The 12,499-nt window shown below is 27.8% G+C and overlaps 1 protein-coding gene across 1 annotated transcript in view; it reads right to left on the bottom strand.

Moving 5' to 3' along the window:
• Positions 1-342: 342 nt before the first annotated feature.
• Positions 343-12,499, bottom strand: part of LOC105624777 (ER degradation-enhancing alpha-mannosidase-like protein 3) — a 43,128-nt gene continuing 30,971 nt past the window's right edge. The window contains exons 14-17 of the mRNA XM_012206128.1: positions 11,858-12,172; positions 11,574-11,787; positions 2,127-2,239; positions 343-2,031 (exon numbers count right to left, since the gene is read on the bottom strand). Of these exons, the coding sequence (XP_012061518.1) occupies positions 343-2,031; positions 2,127-2,239; positions 11,574-11,787; positions 11,858-12,172 (2,331 nt within the window). The remainder of the gene's footprint in view (positions 2,032-2,126; positions 2,240-11,573; positions 11,788-11,857; positions 12,173-12,499) is intronic.

The raw sequence follows: 12,499 nt of genomic DNA, 5'->3' as shown, positions 1-12,499 counted from the left end.
ATATAATTTTACTTTAGTATTACTTCTCGTGTGTGTGTGTGTGTGTGTGTGTGTGTGTGTGTGTGTTGCGCGCGCGCAAGAGGTGTTTTAGAGGTCAATTAACACGTTCCATGCCGAGCTACTCCTGTGCACAGAATAGTCACATCGTGTACTATTCGTGGAATACGCGGTCTGAATGAAAAATTTAACGTGTCATCGATGGTGACACACGGAACGTGTTGATTATATGCACATCTAAATCACAATGCAAAAATATCAGTTATAATGCAGTAGCCTTATGGCCGTTGGAAATTCTGTTTTTGCATAATAATTATAATTATAGTCTAAATTTCAAAATTATTGTTATAATTCATTATCGATATGTTTAGCTATACTCGATTTTGGTTTAGTTGCTTTATTTTTATTCATGTACTTTTTTTCATCATACTTTACTTTATTAGATTTTGTGGTACTATGTAGCGTATTTGCCATTTGTGATTTCTTTTGAAACACTTTTTCCTCATTGATAATCCACATAGGATTTTTAAACTCTTTCAGTAAATCAGTGGATATAATTTTATTTTCAACAAAATCTTTCCGACTGGATGTCTTTGTTCTTAAATCAGTCTTGTGACTATGTTGTATATCACTAATGTCTTTTTGTAATTCTTGTAATAAAGTATGTTTATTATTGGGAGACGTAATCCTTGTATTGGATGTATCTTTAGCCATAGACGCATCAAAAATGTGAATTTTATTAGTATCACTCGATGCAGAATCTGCAGAAGACTTTTCTATCTTTTTATCTGTAGTTGTTTCTTTAAATTTCGCATCTACTTTTGTTAGTTGAAGAAAATCTATTTCTTTCTGAAAGGAACTTCGAACTTTATTCTCTCTATTTTCACTCTCGCTCTGATTTTGAGAAGAGTGCAGAATAATTTCGCCGGATTTGACAATATTCTTATCCTTTTTATTTTTTGTCATAATGTTTTTCGATTCGTCGCTTATATCTTCATATTTTTGTAAGATATTTTGCTCAGAATATTTCACTGCTTTTTCTATTTCCGTTAATATGAAATATTCAAAATCCTCTAACTTTTCAGTATTTGATTCTTTAATTTTCTTTAAGATTCTAAGGTTTTTTCTTTCCAGTTCTGATTTACCTGTATTACTGTCACTAATAAATTCAGCGACTGCCAAATTGTTTTCTTTAGTTTTCCTAAGTATATTTTCTTTTTTATCTATATTTTTTAAATTCTTTTGCAAATCGGCAATCAATATGTCATAATATGAACTATCTTCCACTCCTGATTTCTCTAAATGCCTTTGGACACCATCAATTAATATTTCTTGATATGTAGTATGAACTTCTGCATGAATACGATCCAAAAGGGCGACATGCTGATTAAGGATCTCTTCTTCTTCGTCAAACAAATCAGTTAACATATGACGTAGAAATGAATAATTTTCAACTTGCGTAATGCCAGATTCCGAAATTTTTAGCAGTTGTTCCATTTCGGGACTCACAGATTTTACATTCTTCAATTTTGTAGCTATGGTTTTTAAATTCAGCACCATAGTATCCATATTAGTAAGTAAATATTGTTTCAATAGTTGCTGCTTGTTTGGTTCTAGTAATTGTCCCATCTTTTTAATAGATGAATTTGGCGCGACCACTAACAGCTCACTTAAGAACCATCGAACTTTATATGATAAAGACGTTTTCATAAGTACACCACGCGCCTTGTTAATCCAATTGTAATAGCTCTCCAAAATACAACTTCTGATTCTTATACCTTTGTTTTGTTTAGTGTTGAGAAATATTTGATTGACGAATACTTCTTTTAACTGATGCCACAAAACCTCTATCGGTGTAGAAACTGGTCTCAAGATGATAATTGTAGCTTCAGATGCGGCAGTAATTCTGATTTCACCACCAAGTGAATCTTTAACAATTTCTGCATGAAAATAATGAAAATCAATAGTGTCCTCCTGAGTTTCTTGCAATTCAATCGGAATCATCATATCTAAGTTCGATGTAATAGTTGTCGCCTATAAATATATGAAATTTTTATTTTTTAAGTTTTATATAAAATATAAAATAGTATCCTTATATAAAATTTTGAACAAAAAAAAAAACAACAAACCTGCTGAGTTACATGTCGACTGAGAAATGATTTTAATGATCCTTTCAAACGTTCAAACAGTGACAAGTCAGTAGGTGCTTTAAGCTGAATTTCTTCTTTTGAAGAATATATCCCTGTAATCACATTTATTTATATAATGAAAGAAATGTTGTATATTTAGTATTAATTCAAAAATAATCTGGATAAATTGTGTGTATGTTATGTAAAATTTTTAATTATAAATTCTTTAAATATGTTTGACTTAATTCTTTTTCTTTTTAAATAAAAATATTGAAGTATCAACAGCTTTATTATTGTAAGTAATAAAGCAGTTTATGCATTCTAGTTTGGAAATTAACAAGGATCGGGATCATCATTTTTTTTACTCAATTTCATTTGTTAAATCCGAAAATCATATTTAAAATAATCCGAGTTTCCAGGAAATATAATTTTAACAGAAAAAAGCAGTAGTTGATTTTATTATTTTGTCGATTTTTTTTATAAAATCAATTATTATTAAAGTTTTGACTTTTACTTATATTATAAAGTAAATAAAATTTCGTAATAAAGAGTGCTGGAGAGTGTTTACTAGAGCGAAATACTTCACAAGATTTTAATTTCTGCAAGGAAATATCTCAAAAAGCATAAAGGATACTAAAAAATATTTCAAAGTGAAATGACTTTGAAAGTAATATATTTTAGTTACATTATATTTTTCTAGTCGGAGGCGCTAAAAAGATATGAAGATTGCCTCAACTTTTTTAAATGGAATTATATAAATTTCTACTATGATTCTAATTATTCTGCATATAAAAGATTCTGCATATTAAGATATAAGATAAAAGTATTAAGATATATATACAAGTATCAAAGTAGAGATAAAAAATCAATAGTTCATGAAATATTAAAAAATTAAAGTAATAATAATAATAAAGGGCTCTAAATAATATAAATTAAAAATATGTATAATGACAGGAAATATGTATAATGACATATTAAAGAGCCAGGTATATACAAGGTATATACAAGTATCAAAGTGGAGATATAAAAAACCAATTCATGAAATATTTTATACTTTATTTTGATATATTTTGACATGAAATATTAACAAATTAAAGTAATAATAATAATAATAAAGTAATAATAATAATAATAATAAAGAACTCTAAATAAATTAAAAATATATATAATGATAAGATATTGAAGAGCTAATCACAGAATTTGTTGTATAAAAACAATTAATATATTCAAGCAATAATCACATTGAGTTATTATTAAAACCTAATCTCATGAATTCGAATTTTTGACATGTTTCAGCTACTTATTCGAGTCCTCAGAAAAGAGCTTTCAGAAAAAACAATTAATTTAATTATAATTACGACTTCTTCTCAATCGCTTTTGGTAAGTTGTTTCCAGAATAATTGGATAAAATGGAGCTGCTCACATGACGGTTGGACAACTGTGTCGAGAATCTGATTTTGCTGACAATGAAATATAAGAAAATTTTCTCTTTAAGAATTAGCAGGAACAATTATTATTCTGGTAAAAACTTACTGACCTTGAACAAATTGTAGTCGGTTAAACATAACTGACATGTTAATTGATTAAGAACTTATATTGTAAGTCGGTCAGTGTAATAGTAAAGAATAATGATAAAACAATTTTAAATAGAGGAATAAAAATGATGAAAAATTGTATATTAAAATATTGCGTCCGTAGTCCGTAGAATAAAATTGAATATAATAACTTAAATAAATTATCATAAATTAAATTAAATTAAATTAAGTGTATAATACACGACACAGACAAACACTGATTGATAAAATAATGATACAAAATCGAATATTGTTAATTATCTATATATGCTTTATGAAGACCTTCTGTGTCTGTTCGTAGATTGAGACCATTTATTTGTTTTTTAATACTAAGTATTTCAGAAGTTAAATGTTTTCTATACAAAGGTTCTTCATCAAGATTTTAACGTTGTCTCAATCAAATTCGTGATATATACTGCATATACTGCATTCTATGATTGATTATAACAGAACGAGCAGTGATTCCAATTTATATTTCTATTCCAGTTTCTATATTTGGATATTCTTGTTTTTAATTGCTAATTGTTTTCTAATTCTTGTTTTTAATTCTGCTCTGTCCAATATAACATCACATTCTTTGCACATTATTTTGTATATTAAATTGTTTTTTGCATGATGCGAAAGAGGTCTTTATAGACTCTGATAAATTTTTTAAATTTATTCATACTGTAGAATGAAATCTTGACGTCTTTACTTTCAATCAATTAAATTTATTGAAAATTGATGATATATATGATTCTGTAAACCAAGTTGTATTACTTTCTGAGTTCTGGCAACTGAAATGATTTTCTATGGCTGTTGATTTTTTTATGAATGATAGTTTTTATGCGTTTAATTGTATTAAAGATGAGTTGTGATGAGTTGTATATTCATTATGAATTAGTATAGTCATTCAATTATAGAATTAGGATAGTTATATTAGAATTAGATATTTTGAATTAGTGTCTCAATTATAAAATTTAAATTTTTCTCGTGATGTATCGAGTCAGATAATAAAAAAGCTTTGTCTACTAAATTGTGTAATCGTGCATATTTTTTTAGAGGTAGGGTGGTTTGAATAAAAGTTTAAGTATCTTCCCGAGAAGTTCGGTGATACCGAATAGTTAAATGTGAGATTATTCTCTTTCTTACTAATAGTGACGTCTAAAAAGTTCAATACATCTCCTCCTCTTTCTATGTTAAATTGCAGACGTGGATGGAAAGAGTTAAAACAGTCTAGTATGAGATCAATTTGGAAAGAGGGAATAAATAAATCATCCACATAGCGATAATAGAAAGGAAACGGATTGTTTAATAAATGACATCAAGACTGCAATCTAGTCTTTGCAATACCAAGTTAGCAATGGGGAACAATGGAGAACCTATAGGTATGCCAAAGCATTATTTATTGATTCTTTTATCAAATGTAAAAAAAAAGTAGAATAGAAAAGTACTAAATTATTTAGTACAAACTGTACTGCCACGAGGAATTCTGTTTTTGCAATGCTACATTTTTTGGAGATATAGAACTAATTTTCATTTATGCAATCCATTGCAATATCTAATGGGATGTTCGTCCCAAAAGCGAGACAATGTCGAGAGAAATTAATTCAAAATTGTTCTCAATTTATGTTTTTGAAACTCTCCACCAATTTTTTAGCTATTTTTTATGTAACTGTCTGCTTTTAGAATAGATTTCCATCATGATTTTTTGGAGAAAGGAAGTTTGATTATATAGTATCATACGGACTGCCTATAGAGATGATAATTTTATAGGACAGTCCCGATTTATGAATTTTCAAGAGCATCCTATCACTGTAATATAGACTTTTATATTTAGAGTCATTAATAATTTTATCTCTTTTCCATCTTGTAAACAAATCTCGTAATTCTTTAGTAAGTTTTTTTTAGCAAGATCTTTTTTTATAACTTCATATGATATTCTTCTTATTTCTGTTAGGTAGAGAAAAATTTTCTCCTAATAAAAAGCATTGCATGTTTTCCGGAATCGTAATAGATGATAAGTTCACAAACTATTTCTTTCTGAGGATGATAATGAAAGATTAACATAGCATTTCTATCTTTCAAATATATATCGTGTTTATGAATATAAACATTTTTCCATTGTCGATCTATATATGATGCGATTTTCGACAAGGTAAACATATTGGTTTAATCGTAATATCATCACAGAAATTGAGACTTATGCGTCCACACGACGATCACACTTTGTGAATAATATCTGACAGAGGAAAGAAGTATTTTGATTGAATTAAATTCTATGGATACATATTAAAATTTATGAAAAAATCACAAATTTTGAATAACCGTTAATTAAGTAAAGATTTTGTTTTAATTATTATGTATTTAATTATTATATTTTATTGTTCAATTATACACAATAATTATACATAAGTAGGTCAAAACATTATGAATCAATGATTTACATTTAAATTTAATTTTATATTGAGACAATTCTAAAACTTACATACTGATGATGACTAGATTGTGAAATGGTATACGTTGTTATAATTTGAATATAATTATTACGTAAGAGATTTAGCATTTGATTTTTATGTTTTTTATTATTGAATGTTTTAAATATTGAATATTTCGTAAACTATTAGTTTGTTAGTATCTTAATATTTTTATGCAGAATAATTAAAGAAATCATATTATGTACAAAAATTATATAATTCCATTTTGAAAAATGGAGATCATGTTTTTGGAATTTTTTCAAAATTTTTTATCAACTTTTTATTACTGCATTTTCTCATTTTCCAACATGAAAAAATACGGTATTAAAAAATTCTGAAAAAATTCTGAAAAAATTCTTAGAGCTCTATGAGAAGAAAATAAACAATTTTTGTCTCTTGCAGTTTTTCTGTAAAGTTGATAGCATTTGAGTAAAAAATTATTGAAGACCAATTTTCGGCAATTTTTAGCAGTTAATATAATATCTTGTCAACTATTGCGAAAATTGCAAAATGATAAAGGATTTTCCGTCTCTTTAGTCCGCACTACATGTCCACGAACTCCGTCAAAATAATTATCGGACACTCTGTATTCTTGGAAGAATTTTTTTGTCTAATTTTCCTTACAATTCAAATTTTTTTTGCCATAACAATTTAACATAAACAACCAATTTTCTTTCGTCAATTTTCTTTCATACAATTAATTAACAAAAATTTTAAATATCTATGTTGATACATAATGTGAATATCCTAATCCAACTTTTTTGTTTAGACAACATCAGTAAATTAGTTGAAATGAAAATATTAAACATTGGCTTGTCGTTAACTGTGAGAAACACGTTCTGACTTCAGCAATATATAAGAAAAATGGATATAAGATATCCACCATGATATAAGGTTTGTATTTTATTGCTGCATTTTTTATTGTTGCATTCTCTGAATTGGTGCAAATGGTGCAATAAACTGAAATAAAACGTATATTTGTTTCACTTCAACTTTGATTATATCGACATATGCGATGCAGGTTAAGGTTCAACGTTTATATATGTACTGTGATCTCAACTTTTTTGTTTACACTCCGATGAAGACTAAAAAATGAGTCGGAACATGTAAGCACGCAAATTTCAACGTATTAAATTGATTTTGTCAAATATTAATGGTTCATTGCGCATCAATTTTCTAAAGTCCTAAAATCATTTGTATTACCGACTAACCCATATAATTTCTGTATAACAATTTTTTTTTCTGATTCGAAAATCTTTTTCCAGGATTAAAATATACGTATCTATAAAGTGGAGTCTGCTGAGAACGACAAAAAATTTTGAAATTGAGATTTTTATTACTTAATATAATATGGCATTTTAAAGCTATCACATCATAGCAACAGGGCCTCTATTCTGTAACTATCTTTACACGCCTACCAAGTTGTCATTACGCAGATACTTTATGTGATGAAAAAATTGCGCAATGACATGGACAATTGTTGGTAGACGTAAAACAGTAAAGCCTATTCTACAATAGTCGCATAGTTGTAAGAATTGATTAATCAAGTTGAATGTGAGGATAATATTTGATCGATTGGTCAATTCTCACAACTATAATCACTTACAGCTGTACTTATGGTTATTGTAGAATAGGCATTAGGATGCCGTCACATACAGCCCGTAATCCGTAATCCGCACCAGATGTCCGCAAATTTAATCCTAATTCTTGTTTTTTAATGTACATCATCTCGGAAATCATTCTCCTGTAGTAAGATGGTTTTGAATCTACAATCTTCTTCAATCACATTATTCCAATCTAGATTTGTTATGCAACCGGTGTTGAGACACAACAGATAGAGAATTGATTTTTTTTATGTCTGTTTTATATTCTTTTATATATGCGTATTTAATTTTCTTTTTGTTTGCCCGACATGTGAGGCTTCGCAGTCTAAACAATTAATCTACTACTCGATGAAACTCTACTACCTCGGCGTGCTCTTCTTTTTTTAAACGTCTTTTCCTGTTTTAATAAAAGTATTGAATGTATTCATTGGTTTGTGCGTAATCTTGATGTCGAATTTCTTAGCTACAGTTAAATTTTTTCGAGACGTTATTTAAATATGGAACTACAAAAAAACCTTTTTTTTATAGTAGAGTCTGATACATTCTTATTTTTTTTATCTAAATTTCTTTCTAAATTTTCTGTATGGGAAAATTATAATTTGATTTTATTTTTTATGGTAAAAAATAAAGTCTAATAGATATCCATTGTTGAGGAATGTATTGATTATGGAGGAAATATTTTCTGAAAATTTAGGATGTGATAAGATAAAATTCTGTCCAACTGCCCTATTATTACCCCTTTTTTGTGTTCAACTGGATGATTAGAAGTGAAGTTTAAAAATCTGCCTGAGTTCGTGAGTTTTTTATAATCAAAAATAATTCTTCCATTAGTCTCACAAGAAAACTAATTCCCTTATCATCGCTATGCTCAATCATAAACTTCATTCTTTCATGATACGAGTTAAAAAGATCGAATATTTCATCGATTTGATCTTGTGGAGATACTAATATAATATCATCAACATAGCGATAATAAAAAGGAATATCTGTATTGATGGTCTTGAAAATATCATTCTCCAGATCTTGTACAATAAACGCCAATATCGAAGAAAATGGAGATCCCCGATATTGATAGCATTCCAAAAATTTATTTAAAAATTGTTGTAATTAAAATTCAGACAATTGATTTTAATAATTCTAATTCGTTTTTGTGTTTCTTTTGAATGACTACACAAATCTAACAATCTGATAATCTGATGAGTGATGTGATTCTACTTAGTGACGCAATGTATGATATCGGTTTTATTTTATATAAGTTTTTATATTATTATTGTATAAGTTAATATTTTTAATAATCATTGAGCTATTCATTACATAGCTAATTTGACATAAAGAAGAACGAACTAAATTATCGGGAATCATCAACTTGGAATTTGCATTATTTATGTAATTTCGATTTATATTTTATATTGATAAGGAATTAAAGTCGAAACGTTTATTTTATTCGTTTTGTTACATTCACACGAAAATAAAGAATTTTCTGTGCATCCGAACAGCTGATGTAGGCTTTGATGGGCTTTTTTATATTTTTCACTTTAAAAATTGTATCATTGAATTTAAAAAACATAGAATCCAAAATGATTGAAATTGCAGTTAAGAATTCCTCGAGTTGAATATTCTTGTGTATCTGTTCCCATCTTCTTTTTATATTTTTTAATACTAGATGTTTAGGTATGTTAGTGTACATCGATATTACATCAAACGACACAATCTTATAATTATGTTCTATTGGCGTGCCGTTGAGTTTTTGACAAGTTCAAAATTATTTTTAATATAGCCGAAATTTTTTTCTATGTTTTTTTCAATATCTTTTAAATAAGTTGCAAGATGAAAAGACTTTATGTAGCTAACTATTAATCTTAAGGGATTCCCTTCTTTGTGTACTTTTAGAAGACCATAAATCCTCGACAATTTTCGGCAATCGTCAGAAACATACAATTTTTTATAGGTCTGGTCTATAAGTTTTTTGTTTTTCTATTTCATTAGAATTTCCGTCATTATTTTATTAATAGGATTTTTATTCACATTAGTGTAAGTATTTTGATCCGACAAAATATCATTCATTTTATTTTTGTCGTCTACATTTAATATTACGGTGGTATTTTCTTTGTTTTTCACTTTAATAATTAAAATACTGTTCACAAATAAAATTTTTTAAAACTTTTATGCTTTTTTTAGTAATTGTTGTCAGAATTATTCGTAGTCGTATATTTTATTGTTTGTAAAATTGGAATTGAATCCTGATCAAATTATGTGTTCTTTCATCTAATTTAATTAAATTACTTTCAATGTACTTAATATATTCTACTGTTGCCTCTTTATCAGTATGAGTATTATTGGATAAATTAAAGCGTTGATCTAATTGTAATATAACTTTGGCAATATCAGGAATATCAATGTCATTAAAGGTTTATCAGCTAGCTATTGTTTAATCTTATGATATTTAATTTTTTGGCTGCGAATCTGATATGTTATTTATACAGCATACTAAAGATAATGTGATATAGGCCGAAATGTTTATGGATTTGTTATTGTTAAAATAAGAATTTTAAATATATGACATTCGCAAAAGCATCTTGTGGCTGAATGCTCCTTGTATTTTATATTTGTATTTGTGAGCTTGTAAATTTATAAACTTTTTAGATGTTTCAAAAAGATTATCTATGAAGAGCATTGAGAATTGTGTGTGTCTATGAAACATTTTGTCCTCTATTAAATAATCTTTCATTATAGCTAACTAAGAACAACCTGAAAATTATTAAGCAAAATAAAATTTAAAAAATTCTGTCTATTGTCGAATGCAGCCATTATGTGCGAGTAGAGTAGTTCATCCGTAACAGAGGACTATTTTTTGTTCGTGCGAAGTTATAGTTTTAGGGGGGTGAAACACCTCTTTGAAAAAAAATCAGTTTTTTTTTATTTCAAAGCGAATATTGTTGAAACTGTAAAAGATAGAAAAAAATATTCTGAATAAAAGTTGAATAGTTTCAAGAATACTTTAGAATTAAAAAATTTTTTTTGAAAATCAGAGCGAGAGGATACAATAAATAAATAAATAACAAGTTTTCTTTTCATTATAATTTTAAAATTGTAATTTCGCATGAACAAAAAATAGCTTTACGTTACGGAACGTAACTCCTTTAATCGTATACAATGTTTCAGAATTATCTGATTTTTTGGCTGGTATCCCTTGTAAGTATTAGTGAGCGGTGCAATTGCGCACTGTAGCGATTGCTCACTGCCAATCAGCGCGACTTCTACGTAGGAAGTTTACGATTTTTTTTTTAGTGCTGTGATTGGATTGTGCGCAATTATATCGTGGGCAATTGCCGTATACTCTAAATTATCAAAATATATAATTAATATTATCAAAATATATAAATAAGAAATCCAGAACCCATATAAAAATGGGTAAAGTTTATCTATTTGTAATGATCTGTATCTATTTGTAAGAATATGCAGTAAATTTTAACAGATTCTTTAGAATCAATTTTTCCTTTATGAAAATATTGTGAGAAATCATCATTTATCACATCTTTGCGATTTTTAACTTTTAAATATTCTATAAGTTAAATATTCTATAAGTTGTAATAAAATAAGTTTACTTTAATTTAATTATCATTTCGATTCTCTAAAATTTAATTCAAAAGAAAAGCTTTTCTATTTTAACTGTTAATATAATAACTCTAAAAATAATATTTCGAATAATATTTTTGCCTTAAAAAATCGATTCCAAACATGAAAGAATTAAAAAATAATGCACGAGAATAATATGTTTATTTTGTAGTACGATATTTGACTCTTCATAGTTACCAAGTGTGACAGTAAGATCGCCATTTGCCATATTAATAGCTGTCATCAGTTCAGCTGCTTCTGTGAAAAAGAGAAACACGACAGGTATTGTGACATCATCGATCTCTTTTCCATCGCCTGACATTGCAAACATGGGCGAAGTTGCTGCACTCGAACCTGCAACGTTATCCAATACTATTCCGGCAAGAGCACCAGCTTGTTGAATTCTTCGCGCCTAGAATCAAACATGAAAATCTAAAGCTAATGAAAGATGATTTGGAAAAATATTTTGCAGCGACATATACCTTTTCTATGAACATGCAATTTCCTCGATCCATTATTACTATCTTTCCTGCCAATCTATCCGCGTTCAGCAGATCTGTGCAAGCTGCGGGTGGATATGTAAATATTACTTTTCCAGTAATCTTATCGAAATTCTGTAACTCAGGTCCAAACTGTGCTGGTCCGGCTAACAACGTAATTTTTTCTGGTGGATCTGTGTTAGGTTTTGTGAACGTTACTGTTTGCGGTTTAGTTTCCGGTTGTATTTGCATCTTGGTAAGTTCAACCATTTCTTGCATAAACAATAATCCTTCCTCCGAATCTTGTGGTGTCTTTGCCTATTTTAACAAATATAGTTTATGATATATAAAGTTTAAATGAATAAATGTCAAATATTCTAAGGATGTATTTGACAAACAAACATGAAAAAATTCATATAAATATAAATCTAGAAGCACTTAATTTCCAATTTTTTTTCTTCAGTTGTATTCCGTTTTCACTGCAAGTATTAGAAATCTATTCACATATGTTATACGTATTTATGTAATATAATTATATGTAGTAATAATGTTATATGCAGATACATATACTACAGATTTGCAACACAGTAAATAATAGAAGGAGTTTTTATATTTTACAATAACGTATGTAAGATTGAAAGTTAT

Source organism: Atta cephalotes, assembly GCF_000143395.1.
Source record: "Atta cephalotes unplaced genomic scaffold scaffold00088, whole genome shotgun sequence".
NCBI lineage: Eukaryota > Metazoa > Arthropoda > Insecta > Hymenoptera > Formicidae > Atta > Atta cephalotes.
The sequence above is the reverse complement of the archived record's forward strand: the minus strand, read 5'-3'. Positions and strand labels throughout refer to the sequence as shown.